The 20047-nt window shown below is 36.8% G+C and overlaps 1 protein-coding gene across 6 annotated transcripts in view; it reads left to right on the top strand.

Moving 5' to 3' along the window:
• Positions 1 to 20047, top strand: part of GPM6B (glycoprotein M6B) — a 118485-nt gene that overhangs the window by 718 nt on the left and 97720 nt on the right. For 2 of the 6 annotated variants that reach the window (XM_087967012.1, XM_087967008.1), the window contains exon 1: positions 145 to 271. The exons of the other annotated variants lie outside the window; for them this stretch is intronic. In XM_087967012.1, the coding sequence (XP_087823138.1) occupies positions 160 to 271 (112 nt within the window). In that variant the 5' untranslated portion in view covers positions 145 to 159. Of the gene's footprint in view, positions 1 to 144; positions 272 to 20047 lie in introns of those variants that run through there. 6 annotated transcript variants of the gene reach the window in all.

The raw sequence follows: 20047 nt of genomic DNA on the forward strand, positions 1-20047 counted from the left end.
GGGCTTCCTGGCTCTTTATTTACCCGGCTTGGCGAGACATCTTTTGGCTTGGTTCGGCTGAAATAGGAGAGGCACTCTGCACATGTTCAAAAGAGCTGTCTTGTTTGGCGCTGCGTTGGGCGTTTTTTTCTGCGGAGGGGAAAAGGGGCCTCTCTGACCATGGAAAGAGATTGCAAGGATTTTCTCTTTGGCATTGGTATTAGAAACATAGTGGAAGAATACCGAAGAGGTTGCTGGAATAGCGAAGAGATTGCTGAAGCACCCAGTGAAGGTTTGTACAATAGGAGAACACCCAGTTGTCAAGAAAGCTCTTTCTCCCCTTAAGTCTGTGGAAGTCTAGTTCCACTGTACCTTTATTTGCTGCAGATTTTCTTGCATCAGTAGAATCATATATCCTAAATGGAGCCCATAGAGATTGAGCCCATAAAGCAGTCTTGGTGAAAAGGCAGTAAATTTAAACTAGATGGTCTCTATACTTGAGTTTGACGACTCTCCTGATTATTTCAGCACCACATTGCTTCTGCTTTTTGTCCATGTCTTTTTTAGAAAGTTAGGACTGCATCCTTTAATCTGGTTAGAACTGGAAAAAGCTGGCAAATAAATTTAAGACTAAAGGCAGATGTACTTCAGAATAACCTTGACTACCAAACAGAACTAGGCATTTATAGCTGACTATAAGTCAATTGTCTGGATTTGTGTACTTCTTTTAGCCTTCTTGGATGAAAAAGTGCTGCGTTAACTTGATCTTTGAAAGTCCTGGAGTTCCTGAGTGAATAGGATCACAGCTCTTGAAATGAAATTCCACATCTTTCTTTCTCATATTAATATAAAGCCATTTGAGTTATTACAATAGCTGCTCTGAAGCTTAGCATTTACAGTGGAACAATATTGCAAAGATGTGCTAATTTATTCCAGATATGGTCAAGAATTTCAGAGATCTCTTGGATAGAACAAATTAGACATGCTAAAAGTTCTTTAGGGCACACCTACCTTAATTGTGCAGTCAGCTAAAAATTTTAATGTACAATCAGACACTACTTAAGTTGTGTGTGTGTTTGTGGTGCTCATGTTCCTGTGTTTGTGTGTGTGTTAGCAAAGAAATATCAACAGCTCATAGTTGGGGTAACTGATTTGAATTCATTGTTAAGGCCTGCTTGCTCCTTTGTTTGGGAATGGAGAGAGAAAATAAGTCACACTTATTTTGCTTATTTAGGGTTAATCTAGTGACTTACAAACTATCTGAAATATGAATTATAGCAAAAGAATAGTTCATAGAGCCAAGTTGTATATCATTCTTCAGATTTCTATAGATAGTCTACCCAAAGTTACTCAATGATGGATTGATGTTCTGTTTTGTTTATAGATATTTCTTTGAACAAAGCAAAATGTATAAAATCTCTTGAAATGGGAATCTAATGGTGAACATTGTAATGAAATTTTTTGAGAGACTTTGGAGTGTGTTGCCAATTATGATAATAAATTAAACCTGCTCATAATGAGCAAAATAAAACATTGTCTCAGAATTTATTAGTTGATGATAATGATATCTGAGATTCTTTAGCTGGAATCTTTCTTGTTTGTAGACTGTTTTAGATTTACAAAGTTCAGAATTTGAAAGAAGTCAGATCTGAACATATTTGGGATTCAACTTACAGCTTGTCTGAACTGGTATCATATAGTTTGTTTACAATAATTTTTCGTAGTTTATAATGTTATAATTAACATTATTACTTCTTGGGGGGGTGGCAGCAAGAAATTTCATAAAATACAGCTTTGTAAAATGCTGATACTTTTTCTGCTATTTATCACTTATGTCCTACTATTAGTGTGCATCAAATCAGCTGACACCTCAAACTGTTAGTTTAAATTCTACTTTTTATGTGCAACAGACTAATGTATACCATTTTCTCTTGACAAATAACTTTACCCCATTGTAATGAAATTAAAAACATCTCACCATTCTTACTGCATTACAGTTGTGTCCCTTGAAACAATCCAAGAACAGTCCCCAGGGACTGATAAAGTCAGCCACAATTCCTGAGGCATTATAAAGCTTGTCCTCATGACTATTATAACTAGATGTATATAACTACAGTACATAAATGACATGTCCAACCAACTTTAAGAGCTCAGCAAAATACCTTTAGCATTGTCTTATTGCATCAAATCAAGTTTCGTATATTACCGTCATTTGCTAATGTTGTTTGTAGCCCATGACTTTCCCCTTGTGCTGTCTGGATATTTGAGATTATAACTCCCAGAATTTGTTTGTGTTGGATCACAATTCTAAGTTCAATATCTAATACCTCTTAAGGTCACCAGCCTAGGAATAATTGCTTTCAACTAATGATTCTCAACCAGGAACCCACTGGGGTCCCTAGCATATTTCAAAGGGCCCCAAGATAGACACATGTGTATGTGTGTGTGTGTGTGTGTCACTATTATATATATAATAGTGCCACAATATATATGCCACAGTGTGTGTGTGTCACTATTATATATATAATTAAGTATTAATACACACACACACTATTATAATAAAAAATGAAATGTTACTGTCCCGTTTCCTTATCCAGTAATGTGAGCTGGATAGGGAGCCATAGGAGAAACACTTGGTTGATGGGAGTGTTGTAGGCACAGGTGAAAAAGGTTGAGAAAATACAACCTATAATAGTGTGTGTGTATGTGTGTGTGTGTGTGTGTGTTAGTATATAATTAGAATTATATATATAATAACGACACACACACTGTGGCATATATATACATATATACATATAAATATATATATACTATTCAGCTTTGTTCGGGTATTTTCTTTAAAAGCACAACTTTAAAAGCACAACTATAATGATGTGGGAAAATACCCGAACAAAGCTGAATAACATATATATAAATACCCGCGAAAACTTAAGAAAACATATATATGTGTGTGTGTGTGTGTGTGTGTGTGTGTGTGTGTATATATATATATATATATATATATATATATATATATAGAGAGAGAGAGAGAGAGAGAGAGAGTTTAAGCCATGTAATAGCTTTTAGATGTTTTTTCATTGCTATATCTATTTTGTTCATTCTTTATTGATTATTTTTAGCAACTTTTGGGTAGTATTTCTTTTTGTAGTTGTGGAATAGAAGTGAGCCACTTATTAAGTGAGCTACATAAAACTAGCACTTACATTATCATAAGAGATAGTTTGCAAGACCATTCAGTAATATCCAATACTATCTGGTTAGTCAAACTATCAAATATGCAATTCTGTGCATATTTATTCTGGTATTCTGTTGTATTTATTCAGGTATGCTTCTAAGAATGTATGCATAAGATTGCAGTTTAAGAACCAACATCATTATTACTGTTTCAAGAAAAAAAATTCTGGAAAAACCCCAATGCTAATAATGCTTTTTTTTTCATGAGTAGGTGTTTATGTAGTGACACAGGTGAAGTGCACATTTCAGAGTGTTTAGCCTCCAACTAAGTATTACAGTTACAGCATGTGAGCTTAGCAATGACAGCTAAAACATCATTATCCTATTATGTTCAAAATTCTACAGGTTAGGCTATATATAATGAATGAATGAATGAATGAATGAATGAACAAACGAACAAACAAACAAACAAATACAAACAAAGCTATTAGAACCATCTGGATGCTTAATTGTAGCAGCATAGTGGGAATAGGTAAATGAAAGAGCTCCAATCTTCTTCCTGGGTGATGCTTTCTCATTAAAGAGCAACAGCATGCTAGGAAAAACTGTTAACCAGTTTCATTTTCATTCATTTGACCATATGGGAAGAACCAGAATAAGGTTCAGCAGGGAGTTTATTGAGCAGTCTGTTTGGGACAGTCTGTTTCTCTTTTATCTCAAGCTTCCTTATATTATCGCTGGAGAGAAGGTTAATGAGTTGAAAGCAATAACGTAATACAAATAAATAAAAGGGAGATGGCATCTCTACTAAATATATAGAACAATCCCTTTTATAGGGTAATGACAGGCCACTTATAAAAGTTATATACACAAATGGAAATGAGAGGTGATGAAGTTGCAGATTTTATATTTTACCCTTTTGCGTGACTCCCTGCTGATATTTTTTCCTCTAGGAATCAATGGCCAGAGATGGGGGAAAAAGGTTCCTTCTGTTTTCCTCTTATGATGTGGTAGGAAGATTTTGTGCCAAGAAAACAGTTGGAGCTGGCTACTCATTAATTTCTTGTATGTTCCTTATTTTCAATTTCCCAATTCCATTTTCAGAGAGAACCCTATTACATGCATGGGAAAGAGTCTCGAAGCCAGATTCTTTGGCATGAAAGTTCCTGAACTGAATAGGTCCTCAACCAGCAGGACACTCTGGTTTTCATAAGAGAAAAGGAAATGAGGAGGCCATTTCTCTCTCTCCCTACCATTTTAAAGTACATGGCTAGAAAATACTAAAGCAACAATGATCATCAGCTGTTTGAATAATGTCTCCTTTTCTGAAAAGATTATGCATGCTTTCAAACAGTACTTTGAGAAGGGAACTTCAGTGAATTAACTATATTTTGTTTATTTATTTAAAATGTTGTCTAAATAATGAATTCCAGAATGGCATACAAAACTAACTGAACTAGTCCACATGATAACTGTGTAAGAAAAATAATAACGATGTTGATCTTCCACTATACTAGCTATCATAGTTAAACGTACATTGTTGAAGAAAAAGTTAGCATTGGGTGCTACCTTGAAATAGAAAAGTTAAGAATGTATTTTTAACTGTCTGATACTGTTATGTACAATTTGACCCAAGAAAAGAAAGACAATTGTGTTTGTGTTTCAACTGTGCTTTCTTCTTTTGAACAGCTGGAGACAAACTCTGAAAGAAAAGCAATCCTCTTTCTTCCTATTCAGCTGTACAGTTTGGCTAGGCAGGATTAAAAACCCTTTGTGAGCCACAATAATGGTCAAATCAGATTAGTATTGGTCATTATAGCTGGCTACATTTCAATTAGGGGATCCTTTAGATCACTCCTCCCCCCCCTCTCTGTCTATATATAAGTATGTCTGTGTGTGTTTATGTGCGTGTGTGTTCTGTTTTTCTGAGTTGTATGAAAATATTCATCTGTTCCCTTCACATGAAATGAATACAATATTCTTGATGTTCTATTGCCTTTTTCATTTGTTTTAGATAAAGTATTTTCTACAGAAACATACAGGGATTAAATACACTAAGAGTACAGGTAGTCCTCGACTACAACCACACTTGAGACCAAAATTTATGTTGCTAAGCAAGACATTTGTTAAGTGAGTTTTGCTCCATTTTACAAACTTTCTTGCCACAGTTGTTAAGTAAATCACTGCAGTTGTTAGGCCAGTAACCAGAGGTGGTATTCAGCGGGTTCTGACCAGTTCTGGAGAACCGGTAGCAGAAATTTTGACTTGTTCGGATGTCAGGGCTCCAACAAATCCACCCTCATTCAAATCAAAAGTCTCTAGCCACATCTCAGAGAAAAGTGAATTGATTTATTAGAGGTTGCCATGTTGGCGCGTGGCTGGATGCAGCCAATACTAAATCACATCATACATTTGCCCCTTGATCCTGGTCTTTCCCCCACCCCCTGGATGTGACTTCTCCAATGGGACACATCCATCTCCAAGAGTCATCCATCATTCTCTCCAATAACCTTCTTATGCTCTGACAACTTTGGGCTGTTGAGGTGATTATCTAGGCATTTCAAGAATGCCTTGTTTTTCCCCCCACTCCCTTTTTCTGGCAGCTAAAAAGACCAAAGGAGTATCTTTTTAGTTGACATTGGAGAACTGACAAATACCACCTCTGACTGGAGATTTTACAGTATCCTTCTCCTGCCACACCCACCAAACCAAGGCCACAGAACCAGCAGTAAAAAAAAAAAAATTGAATCCTACCACTTGCCAGTAACATGGTTGTCAAGTGAATCTGGTTTCCCCCATTGACTTTGTCAGAAGGTTGCAAGAGGGGAATCACATGACTTTGGGACATTGCCACAGTCATGAGTATGAGTGAGTTGCCAAGCATTTTAATTTGGATCACATGACCATTCAGGTGCTGCTGCAACATTGGTAAGTATAAAAATAGTCATAAGTCACTTTTTTTCAGTGCTGTTGTAACTTTGAAGGTTACTAAATGAACTGTTGTAAGTTGAGGACTACGTGTCTATGCAGCAGATGCATAGGCATATGTAGTAAAATTCTTTTTTCTTGCTTACATTTATTTAACTACAGGTATCCCTTGACTTAAAACTGTTAATTTAATGACTGTTCAAAGCTACAATGGCACTGAAAACAAATGACTTATGACCATTTTTCACACATATGACCGTTGCAGCATCCCCATGACCATGTGATCAAAATTCAGGCACTTGGCACCTGACTCATGATGGTTGCGGTGTCCCAGGGTCATGTGATCACTTTTTCAGACCTCCTGACAAGCCAACTCAGTGGGGAAGCCAGATTCACTTAACAACCATATTACTAAATTGACAACTGCAGTGATTCACTTAAAAACTGTGGCAAGAAAGTTGTGAAATGGGGCAAAATTCACTTAACAACTATCTCACTTAGCAACAGAAATGTTGGGCTGAATTGTGGTTGTAACTCGAAGACTACCTGTATTTTCAGCTTCTGTGACCAACAGAGCAGTTAAAACATAAAATATCATTAATATCACAGGAAATACAAAACAGCAGCATGGATAGCAACCATCACAACATATCCCAACCCCCATCTCCAGTGGCATCATAAGGTCTTCAGAATCATCCAAAAGGCTACCAGGTTGTAGTTGATATAAGTTCTGTGGGGATGGTGTTTTGAGAAATGAGCCCTTTTACAGAAAATTTATGTCTGTAGTGTTACAAATCATGATCCCTGTAAAGTTAAGGATAAAAGTCCCATACATATTGCAGTTTAATATTAGAACTTGGAATATCTCTGGGTAACTGCTTCTTAGTTAAATTTTGGAATAAAGGTCCAGACAGACTTATGAGTACTTTAATCTTGATGTGTATTTATTTCAATTTACTTCTTTGACATCCTAAAATTGTATTTGAACAATGAAAGAGTGAGGGGAATCTTCTAACTCTAAATCTATCTCAGCATCCATTTCTATCCTACTACCACAGCACCATTGAGAGTGTCCTGACATACAGCATTCTTGCATGGTACGGGAGCAGCTCTGTAGCGGACAAAAATGCTCTATAGAGAATCATTAAAACTGCGCAGAATATCATCAGGCTCCAGCTACCAGCCCTGGATGACATCTTCGCATCACACTGTTTGAGGAAGTTGCACAACATTCTCAGAGACTCTTCCCATCCTGCTTATAATTTTTGTGAACTGCTGCCTTCTGGCAGAAGATACAGAACAATAAAAACTCGGACCACATGTTTTCTGAACAGTTTTTATTCCAGAGATATAATTGCACTTAACAATGAACTTAAGGACCATCATCAGTGAGCTGTTGGACAGTATTACTTGGTCTGTTGTGTGGGTGCTTGTGTTTTTTTTGTGGGTGGGGAATTTGGCAGGTGGGGGTGAGTTTGCGGATTATCATGTGTATGTGTGTGTTGGGTCTGGTCTGGGTGTTATATGAATTTCATTGGATGTGTATACTGTGTATATACGTACAATGACAATAAAGTATTAACTAAGTTAACTAACTAAAAGTTGGAGTGAGTTTGCTATTCTTCTAAATAGAAATGGAAATATAATACAAGAATAAATACCTTCTGTAATATTATATGGTTGCTCTTTATTGCTACAAGGTTCTGGGAGTGGAAATTTTGAGTAGTTCGGAGAACCAGCAAATACCACCTCTGACTGGAGATTTTACAGTATCCTTCCCCTGCCATGCCCACCAAGCCACGCCCACAGAATTGGTAGTAAAAAAAATTGAATCCCACCACTGGTGAAAGCCCCTTTGGACTGTGTGCATGCATTTATTTTTCATTTCTATTTTTGTCATCCTTGCCATCTTCTTCATTTTTTATAGTACTTTTCTTGTTCTTAATTTTTTTCTTGTGGCCAGAATCATGGGGAGTTAGTTGGATGGCACATACATTCATAATTTTTAGTGATACTTTGGCTGGATATAGACAGGCATCAGCATAATTAATTTATCAAACATTTCCATAGTCTGCAAATACTTCCCAGTTGGTGACATTTTATTTGACATTAAATTTGTCACCAAAATTCTGCAGGAAACCATATCACTAAAAAATGAGGAAAAATACTTGAAAATGGTTCTGCTAGAGTTACAGTAGGAAATATTAACGAAAGAAAAATATCAAGTAAATATAAGTAAATTGATCTGTTAAACTTTTAAAATTCCTCCCATCTTTTCAAACATTTCATTTGAGGACCAAATGGATTGAATTTTCCTATTATAAATTGTGTGCCTGTATACGTACGTGCTGTCCTTTTTAAAAAAGATTTTTAATGTTGTTCTTGGAACCATCTGACCAGTTGCTACTGTGTGTATTGGTTTTCTCAGGCTCACAGATTAGTCATCATTGTGCTGGTCCTATTTATTTGATTCATAAAATACTATTTTATGATCACCAGTATCTCAAGAAGCAGAAATTAAACCATCGACTCCTTCTCATGTTTCCTTTGAGAGTTCACTTGCAATACCACAGTATATTTACAAATGAATCATACAGAAAATTCCTTCCGTTCTACTGATCTGCAGTCCCCAGTGATTATTTTACTTCTGCTTATTGAAAATTATCTAGTTTGGTTGTCTCTCTATATAAGTAGAATGTAGCTTTCCACATATAAAACTGGAATTTTGAAACAGATTCAGGTTTTTGCACATGGAAGCCACAATTCCTTGAAGAAAATTAATACTCAGGAAAGAAAAAAGAATTTGGGAGGGAAACAATATCATCTATCATTATATGAAGTTTACTGATAATTTCTTGTACTTTTCCCTTTGTTTACATGGTCCAGAGATGGCATTCAGCAGGTTTTGACCAGTTCTGGAGAACCAGTAGCGGAAATTTTGAGTAGTTCGGAGAACCGACAAATACCACCTCTGACTGGAGATTTTACAGTATCCGTCCCCTGCCACACCCACCAAGCCATGCTCACCAAACCAGTAGCAAAAAAATTTGAATCCCACCACTGACACAATCCTTTTCCCCCCGGTGTCTTTAGTTATCTTTTTCCTTCTTATATAGCAGCTATCATAATATGAAATGCATTTCAACAATCCATGATTGGAAAGTATTTTTAAAAATTTAAGGTAATGTAGGTTAAAAAAAAGTTAGGAGTTTCATACAGATGAAAGATCTCATATGCATTGTAAATTGCCTGGTGATAGATGCTTACTGTACAGAAGACATTGCAAAATATTCACTACTAACACAAATTACTTGTTTTCATTTTCTGATATAGCTATTGTGAGCCATGCACTTTATTTCATGTTTAGTTCTATCCAATTTGTTTTCCACAGTAAGGAAGAATAATCAATGGTTAAGCACCCAGTGTTTTTAAAAGCCTGTTGAAACTATGGAGAAAACAAAAGTTGAAAGCGTACTCAGCCAACATCTGTGCTTGTCAGAGATACATTAGTCTCAACAGCACAGCTTACTCACTATAATTATACATATCTGGAGATATGTATTTCCTAACAAGATTTTTTTAGAATTCTATACAGGCAATTTCCGAGTTACAACAATTCACTTAACGACTGTTCGTAGTTATGACCTAACCCCCTCCCAAATACTTACGACACAGTCCCAAAATTATGAATGTTGTAGCACCACGGCAGTTGTTCACACTTACGAACGACCACAGAGGCTCTGCAACATTCGCCTTGCTTATCTCCTCCCCTCACCCGCTGAATTTCTACAAGTATTAGGCCTGTGGGTAGAGTACTCAACTTGCAAAGATTCTTGGCCTATTCAATGCTTCAGGTCTTAAGTGCATTTGCAGCGAATGGAGGCCTAAAGTACTGCAAGATCATGTGAGATCAGGAGCCTGAGATTTCGTGCTACTTATCTCGCCTGATCTCATAGTATTTTAGGCCTCTGTTTTCTGCAAATGGAGGCCTGGACGAGAGCAGCAAAAGGCTTTGCAAATGGAAAGAAGACCTGAAGCACCAAAGCCTTCCCTCCGTTTGCAAAGCCTTTTGTCGTATTTGCAAAAATCCTTTGCCAGTGAGAATGGAGGCCAGGAGGGGCGCGTGCATCCCTCTGGGCCTCCATTTCCTTTGGCAAAGGCTACCTCAAGCCATTTGCCAATGAAAACAGAGCCCCGAAGGAGCATGGCATCCCACAGGACTTCTGTTCTCTTTGGCAAAGGCCTCCTTACACCATTTGCTGGCAAGAATGATGGCTGGGGGGTGCACACGCATCCATCTGGGCCTCCATTCTCTTCGTCAAAAGCTTCCTTAATAATTTTAAGGCTTGAAGAGGCCTTTACTGGTGGGAACAGAAGCCCAGAGGAGCACATGTGCCTCTCCCGGTCTTTGGTCTCTTCAGCAAATGACTTAAGAAAGCCTTTGCCAAAGAGAACACAGGCCCGGATGGATGCACCGCACTCTCCCAGATTCTGTTTTTACCTGCAAAGGATTTTTGCAAAAATGACTGGAGCCTTGAGTGACACAATTTCTTGTCCCTGTAGGTGTTAAACTTCGAAACGTGCTTATGCTGCTTTCACTTTTACTATTCTCAGCTTCCCGATGAACTATGGGGGGGAAGGAAGGGAGAATTGGAATGTGAATTGTAAATATCAAGCAGTCAGACTGTGAGAACCAAAGTCACTCTAGCAAGTGTTTGCCAGACTTTCAAGACATCTCATAACAATATTGTAACAATTGGACAATGTGACCTACACTAATAGGAGGGAGGGAGGATTCTATAATTTAATTATACTGAAGTGCACAGGAATTAGCCAGTGCTGGTTTTGCTTTCATGCTGTGCCGAAATGATGTACTTAATAAAGCTTTGCATTAAGAGATTGGATCATCTCGTCAGTGCTACCAGGAACCCATTATCCTCCAGCGCCGTCATATTCCAGAACTGCAACCTAATTGGAGTACAAGGTGTTTCGTGCTCAGAGACATGGCCAAGGTAAGGAAGGCTGAAACCTGACCACCACTGAATGAGATACATAAGTTGAAATGGTAAGACTGGGCCAAGAAATATCCGAAGACATATTTTTTTCAAAGGTTTTTATGGACTGATGAGAGTGATTTTTGATGGACCAGATGGATGGGCCATGGCTGGATCAGTAATGGGTACAGAGCTCCACTTCAACTCAGATGCCAACAAGGTGGGAGTGGGATATGGTATGGGCTGGTATTATTAAAAATGAACTAGTTGGACCTTTTCAGATTGAAGATGGACTCAAAACCAATTCCCAAACCTACTGCCAGTTTTTAGAAGACACTTTCTTCAAGCAGTGGTACAGGAAAAAGTGCACCTTTCAAGAAGACTATGATTTTTATGCAGGACAATGCTCCATTGCATGCATTGAAGTACTCCACTGCATGGCTAGCCAGTAAAGGCCTTGAAGATGAAAGAATAATGACATGGCCCCCTTCCTCACCTGACCTAAACCCTATTGAGAACTTGTGGACCCTTCTTAAACAGAAGATTTATGGTGAAGGAAAACAGTACACCTGTCTGAACAGTGTCTGGGAGGCTGTGGTTGCTGCCGCACAAAAGGTTAATTGTCAACAGATCAAGAAACCGACAGACTCCATGAATGGAAGGCTTATGACTGTTATTGAAAAGAAGGGTGGATATATTGGTCACTGATTTTTGTTTTTGAAATGTCAGAAATGTTTATTTGTACATTTTAAGGTATTTGTTTATTATCCTCAGTTTAACAGTTCCAAATAAATGAGTGAGATGGGCAAATTTTCATTTTTCATTTAGCTGCATAATAATTTTTCATACTAATGGTTGCACGCATAGATATTCTCTTTAAAAAGCCAAAAAAATGGCTTTTACTTTATTAAACGTTCAGGTTGAGGTTTATTAACATTCTGGATTGACTGAGAGTACTGTAGTTGTTCAATAATAAAATTAATCCAAAATACAACTTGCCTAATAATTGTGCACACAGTGTAGAAAAGGAGACTTTAGAAAACATCCAACAATTATAATAAAATGCGATGGGGGCACTTTTTATGGTTATTTATCCATACATATTTTAAGTAGAAGATAGACCTGATTTGTCCGATCCTATTGGGGATTCAGCATCCAAAATTCTCAAACAGTTGGTCATGTTAGTTGAAGATTCCAGTAATTTATATCACATGGAGGGCACTAATATAGGAAAACTAGGCTTGAGACAAATGTATAGTAAAGCATATTCAGTGACTTCATGCTAAACATGTGTTTCCCTTCCAAGATTGTTCTCCCATAAGCATTGAATAATATCTCTAGTTGAATGACTTATTCATTATTTCAGCAGCATTCGAAACTGTGTTCCATCCAAGTAGATCAGACATCTGGTTGCTTTTTATCAGGAATGTTTATTTTTACAGCAGTTGAGAAGTTGACATTGTCATAAGTTCCACTCTTGAAAAGAATGGAAATTAAATAAGGAAATAAACCAAATTTCTATCATCTTCTTATATTTTAGAAGAGATTTTAGAATAACCAGAAATAGGGATGTACCAAGAAAGTGTGTGTTTCTTAAAGCTTGTGGATTATCTTTCAGTGACCAAAAACTCTGAAAGTATGATGAAGAGAATGCTCTCCATATATTCTCTGCTTTCTTTGGGGAAGCCACCAAGAAAATACTTCCTAGTGTACATACATTTATACTGAATATATGATTTATCACAATCCTGAAATTATTAAATAAGGTCTTATTTACACTTCAGGTCCTTTTTATGTTTTAAATATTTTGTTTAAAAGCAATAATAAAGTTGGCATTCAGTTAATATTTGTTGGATTAAAGTCTTAATTATCTGAAGATCACTGAGCTGTTGTCAGCTTACTTGGTATTCATCTGTTTGAGATATTCCATGAAATCTGATCCTTTTCTCTTACTTGTAATGGCTTCTGGTCAGAAGCCATTGAGCACTTTTCCTTCCTCCTTTTCTTTGGTTTGGCTGCCTCTTCCTGATCTTTTCCACTTCCAACTCTGGAGGAAAATAGCTGAGCAAAGAGAATACAGAAACGAAATAGCCTACTAGAATCAGCCTTTTTCCTTCTGCTAAAACAGAAGATTATTGTAGAGAAAACAAAGAAATAATAATGGAGAGGGAAAGCATTCAAGCTGCCAAAACTGATAGCTATTAAAACTGCTGAGGTAGTGCTGATGGTTATATGTAATATGTGAAATGGATAATACTTCATATATTAATAAGGATTGATCCTAATCTGGTGATATTTCCAATGTCAAGGAGATTCAGAAAACTGAAAAAGAAAAGTTTATATAAAGCACCTTTTATTATCCTGAATACCCTCCAGATGGATGGACCAGTTCACACAGTTTCTTAAGCCACCATTGCAGTTAGAGATTTCTGAAAATTAAACTCTACACATCTTGAGGGCATGTTTGTTGATGATGTCTAATCTAGAAATAGAATTTGAAGTGGGTTGGGTGTCATCACAGTGTTTCCCTATGTACATGAGAAAAGTACATCTTCCTTCCCCTGTCTTTACCACTCTGTATAGTATAGAGGGACAATCAAGACCATCCTGTCATATTGCATTACTGTCTGGTTTGGAAGCGTTATTGCTTTAGACAGGAAGGCGGTGCGGAGAGTTGTGAGGATGGCAGAAAAGATCATTGGTAGTTCACTTCCTTCTACCCAGGATGTAGCATATAAGCAATGCTTGAACAGAGTCTGCAGGATTGTCTAGGCTACACATCTATCTATCTATCTAGGATGATACACAAATTCTGTACCTGTCAACAGTGGTGTCCCCCAAGGCAGTGTTCTAGGACCAACTCTTTTCATACTCTCCATAAATGACCTCTGTGATCATATCAAGAGCAACTGCGTTCTCTTCGCTGATGATGTAAAGCTATTCAACACCACAGACAATACTGCTACCTTCAAAAAGACCTTGACTATGTATCAGAATGGTCAAACAAATGGCAACTTCAAATCTCAACAAATAAATGCTCTGTGCTACATATTGGCAAAAAAAAAAATCCAGATTCAATCAGAGTTTTGTTCCATATAGCATCAAACTTGTGAACTCTCCAGTTTCCTCTTTCCACCTTGTGTTCAAAATGGATAGTGATTAATATTTGTGTGTGTGTGTGTATTTGTGTTATTGTTGCCTGATTTCTGTTCACCCTAAATTTATAAGAAAATGTATCTGAAATAGCATTCAATAGCTACATTTTCCAATGCATTTTTTTTTAAATATAGCAAATAACTGGATTGTTTCTAGGGTTTACTTAAGATAGATGGGAAAATGCATCCAACTACCCTGAAGTGCTACAATTCAAGTTTTTTCAATCTGGTGAATGCCAGATGTGTTGGATTGCAGCTCACCTAATCTCCTATAATCTCCAATCAGCAGCCCTGTGTTACTGTCCTGTCTTCTTTTCTTAATTTTAATCAATACATGCACAAGGACACACATACTAAATTTTATTCAAGACTAGAAAATTAACACAATTTGTAGAGAAGATGAAAAAAGAAGGGGGAGATATAGAAAAGATGGTCATAGTCTTCTGTAATAAAAATTACAGAAACAGTTTTCTTTCCCTCCACCCATTCTATAGCAGAAATACACATAATTTGGGCAAAGATTTTTGTTTTTAAGTTGACAAATTGTGGGAAGCTTTTGCTTTAGAGGGCTGGACAACCTACAGCCAGCTTACTTTAATTTCATATAAATGCAAACATTCAATATTAGCCTTTGCACTTTCAAAATTGCTCATATCGATCATTTAGGAATTCCTATTTGGCTTACAGTTTCTCATTTTTAATGTGTTATTTTGACTTTTTTCAGTTAAAATATTCTATATTTAAAAATACTCCATGTATTTTCATAAATACAAAATAAATGAACAATAATTATTTACATTGAGTTTCTTTTTCATTTGTGTTGCCTTTTATACTAAAGAAAAAGAAAAAGGAACCAAAGCAGGATATAAAAAAATCAAAAGGAATAAAGTAAAAACAAAAAGAATGCAAGAATAAAAATCTTTGTGCATGGGTGAGTCTATATACAGGTTTTTAAACTTCAAATTAAACTCTGATCCCATGGAGTTTTACTGATCAGTTTTTCTATTGTGTTGTTTAAAACAACAATCTCCAACCTTTCCAGGTTGGTAGACTGGCAGTGGAGGCAGCAGTGGCAGGGGGTAGAGAGTTTCATGCACACGTGTGCACCGTTTTCATAAATGCAGCATTGTGCACGCATATGTGCTTGCCCACCACTTCTGTGGCCTGTTTTGAATGGGTTGCGGCCCAGCACTAGTTTGCAGACCAGGAATTTGGGACACCTGGTTTAAAAACTAATTCATCGGAGATACATCATAAATACATATATTTATATTTTACTGTTGTTTTGCACTTCTGATTGGATGCTAACTGCATTTCGTTGCCTGTATCCATGGCAATGACAATAAAGTTGAATCTAATCTAATCTAATCTAAAGTTAGGATTTTAAATCAGGTGTAAGAAAGTCTTTCCATCAAATTAATACAACATTTTAGCTATGTTCTAACTATAGTTTCCTTCCTTCTAATTTATATCAACAGATTCCAATATTTAAGATACAACTGAATGTAATTTTAACTTCTTTAAATCTTCTTTCTTTTTCCAAGATTGTATGAAGTAAGTCTATTTTCTAAGATTGTATGAATTAAGTCTATTGAATCAAAACAGAACAGTTGTAAAGCAAGCTCAAATCGTATGTCAGGGTCCCTCATGCTAAATACTGTACTGGCATATGGAAATGTTGCATGTGATGACATCATGCAACTGAAAATGATTGGGAAACAGAAGGTTGGCAATAGAAGCCTCCCTTTCTACCCATACATGCTTTGTTAGTCTCATTACTTTATAATCAAATGAAGACAGAATTTTAATGAGCTTATTACACTGTGTTTCTTATTTGCATTTATTTTATAAATGGATGCTTCCTCCTGGATCCTAACCTTGTCTTTAAAATGGCAAAAACATTTAAAAGATTATGGGATTACTTCTTAATAAACAGGAACATTTAATATTGTTCTTTTTCTGTTTTGATCAGTAGAAAAATTGTACTTTTGTTAGAAAGCAAAAGTAAAAAGCATTTGGTAGTTGTATTCTTCTTTGCATTTTAATTAGAATCATTTCATTCTTTTTCACTTTGAAGTAGAAGACCTTACTTCAACTTTACTTGTTCAAAAACATGTACTTTATTCATTAGTGTAGCCAGTTATTGGATTGGTGCCTCAGATGGTTTTGAAAAGGTAGAGTTTTTGATAATGAAAAGTTTGCTTTGGCGTTACATAATGGAGACAAAAGTTTAAAATATATTTTACATTAACTATAAAATAATTTGTAATTAGACTTCTTTTTTTAAAAAAAAAAAAAAGATCCTCCTGAGCGTTTCTGGTATTCCTGCAATGTATGGAATGACAATGTTGTTTCGTTTATTGTTCTCTTTGTTGTTTGTTGTGGAGGAGCTCCTGTAGGATCTTTTTTGAGATTTGATGAAGGTCATTGTTCTGAAGGACGTTGTTACATATGTGACTCTGAAGAGAGACCCCCACCAGCAGTTACAAGAAAATGGTCACTGATTTTTTTTTGCAATATCTACTGAAAGGTATTGTGCCATCGATAAGCCACAAACATTATTGTCTTTACCCTGGGGAAGCCACCCCAAGCATATATGGACTCTTAAAATCCACAAATAGGGAACTCCACTCAAATAAATTGTCAGCAGCATCAACTCTGTCACCTACAACATTGCAAAACATCTAACCACCTTATTAGCTCCTCTAGTTGGTAATACTACCCATCACATCAACAATTCACAAGACTTCGCTAGCGAGGTTTGGGAACTAAAACTGGACCTGGATGAGACTATGGTTTCCTGTGATGTGACTTCTCCCTTCACCTGCATTCCAATAACTGAAACTGTCACAGTAGTGAAGAAATGACTGCTACAAGCCAGCACCTTAGGTGACAGAACCAACCTCAGCTCAGACCACACATGTGCCATGCTGGAACTCTGCCTGACCACTACTTATTCAAAATATAATGAAGGATTCTACAGACAAAAACACAACTGCACCATGGGTTCACCTGTATCTCCCATTGTGGCCAATCTCTACATGGAAGAGGTAGACACCAAAGCCCTAGACTCCTTCACAGGAATTCCACCCACTCACTGGTATAGGTATGTGTATGATACTTGGTTCAAAACACAGTAATTGGAAGTGTTCACCAAACATATCAACTCTGTGGACAGATACATCAAATTCATGTGGGACAATGTTAAGGAAAAAAAGTCTAGCCTTCCTGGACTGTGCAATACACATTAAGGAAGACAGAAGCCTTACCATTGAAGTTTACAGAAAACCCACATACAGAGATCAATATTTAAATTTTGATTCCCACCACCCACTGGAGCACAAAATGGGAGTCATTAGAACTCTACACCGTCAAGCTGAAGGCCTGCCTACCAGCAAAAATGAGAAAGAAAAAGAACTAAAACACATAAAGGAAGCTCTCAGAACATGTGGCTATCCCAAGTGGGCCTTCATCGAATCTCAAAAAAACCCAAAACCCCTACAGTAGCTCCTCCATAACAGACAACGAAGAGGAACAATAAACAAAGCAATATTGTCATTCTATACATTGCAGGAATATTGGAAAAGCTCAGGAGGATCTTCAGGCAACATAACATACATGCACACTTAAAACCCAAGAATACACAAGGCAGAAGCTTGTCCACCTGAAGGATAAAACACCCAGAAACAAACTGAGCAATGTGGTATATGCAGTACAATGCAGTGAGCCATGTGTGGATCTATACATTGGGGAATAAAACAACCACTTCATAAACACATGGCACAACATATGAGAACAAACTTGTTAGAACTAGCTTCAGCAGTTCATCTGCATTTAAATGATAAAGGCCATACTTTTGAAGACAGTAAAGTCCACATTTTGGACAGAGAGGACTACTGGTTTGAAAGAGGGGTCAAAGAGGCCATCTATGTCAAAACTGAACAGCCTTCTCTCAAGAGAGGGGGAGAAATACGGCATCATCTATCTCTAGTCTATAAGTGGAGTCTGTAGTCCTTTCAACAGTCCCAAGAAGGCTCCACACCCATTTGCACTACTCAGGTGACCCTGATGACACAGATAAACCTCCAAGTGGCCTCAATGACTCCCTATAAGAATGTAAATGAGGCGTATAAATCCTTCTATTCTCCATCATCCAGTCAGAGCTGAAGGAGCTTCTTGGATAAGAAGCAAAATGTCTTCAAAGAATAACCAGAAAGTCCAATTATCTCTTGAAAAAGCACCTTTGAGACACTGTTTGAAAGTAAGGATTTAATAAAGGCAAGGCAGTTGGGAGTATCTGTTACAGGTAGTCCTTGACTTATTGCAGTTCATTCAGTCACCATTCAAAGTTACAGCAGCACCGAAAAAAGTGACTTATGACCATTTTTCACACTTACAACCATTGCATTGATCATATGATCAAAATTCAGACGCTTGGCAGTTGACTCATATTTATGATGGTTGCAATGTCCCAGGGTCCTTTGATCCCTTTTTGCAACCTTCTGACAAGCAAAGTCAATGGGAAAAGCCAGATTTCACTTAACAACTAAACTAAGTTAACAACTCCAGTGATTCACTTAACAACTGTGGCAAGAAAAGTCATAAACTGCAGCCAAACTCACTTATCTGTCTTGCTTAGAATATATATTTTGGGATCCATTATGGTCATAAATTGAAGACTACCTGTATTTTGATTTTTGTCTATATTGTGTCTATATCCTATCTTGTTATTGATTTGTATTTAATGCATGCTTTCTGGTGAAGATTGGACCTTGAGCTAAAAAAAATAGCTCATTTATTTCTTGGCGTTTTGTTTATCAGCTTCCTTTGTTTCTATCTGTTTTGAGTTTGGGGGCATTTTGTACAGTTTTAGTTTGTTCACTTAGTCTTGCTGAGATTCTGGCCTTTAGTTATCCACAGTGATCCTTCTGTGCATCTGACTTGGTTTTCCAGCTCTTCACAACTCCCATCCCAATTTTGCATGGATTTGAGCATTCAGTTCTCACTACACTCACAAACACAAGCCAATGGAATATAAGAACAATTTTTGCCAAGAACCCCAGGCAGAAAAAGATTGATAATCTTAAGAGTTCTCATGCAAATTGTTATTACTTGAGTTTAAAATATGTTTAAAACGAGGGCAAAACTGATGATCAGAGTGAGCATTTTGAGCTACAGATAAGGTTTAGTTAGAAATATTATATATAATTTGGTATTTCCACATTCTTCATTTATAAAAATTGTAGAATGTCAAAAAAAATGAAGATGAAAAGCAACAGATCCATTTCACTTTTTTAACCATGGTCCCTTGTCTAATGCCTCTAAAACTATTACCTATTTTAACAATTTACTGCATTTTCAAAACAGCTAGGCTTAATTCTCTTTCCTCTTTCTTATCTGGTTTTCAGTGACTAAAGTTGTAAAATATGTTGCTTTCTGGAATGAAATTTGTATTTTCCTGTATAAGGCCTTGGGAGGCAGTTTGTTCTAGAAAGAGATACAACATGGCTATGTTCTGTTCTAACTCTGAAAAACTGACGGGATCTTTGGAATTAAGCAGGGCAAGTTGCCTGGATATATTCAGTTTTTAACAAGTACTGCTTTGTGTTTTGGCATCCCCATGCTTTCCACCCCCATCTTTCGACAGCTAAAGAGACAGTGAGAAAAAAAATAACTGGTAAAAAGAACATGAGAGAAAGAAGAGGAAGAAATATTAATGGATGCTACAAAAGCTAGAGGCATCACTTTAAATCCTTGGTTTACCTCTAAAGTATTAAAAAGTAACCTTGATTCTGTCCAGTTAAGATCAATACGCTG

The sequence above is a fragment of the Notechis scutatus genome, chromosome 5 (genome assembly GCF_049901735.1).
Source record: "Notechis scutatus isolate UNSWTSFEM ecotype Mainland chromosome 5, rNotScu1.2, whole genome shotgun sequence".
In the NCBI taxonomy this organism is placed as follows: domain Eukaryota; kingdom Metazoa; phylum Chordata; class Lepidosauria; order Squamata; family Elapidae; genus Notechis; species Notechis scutatus.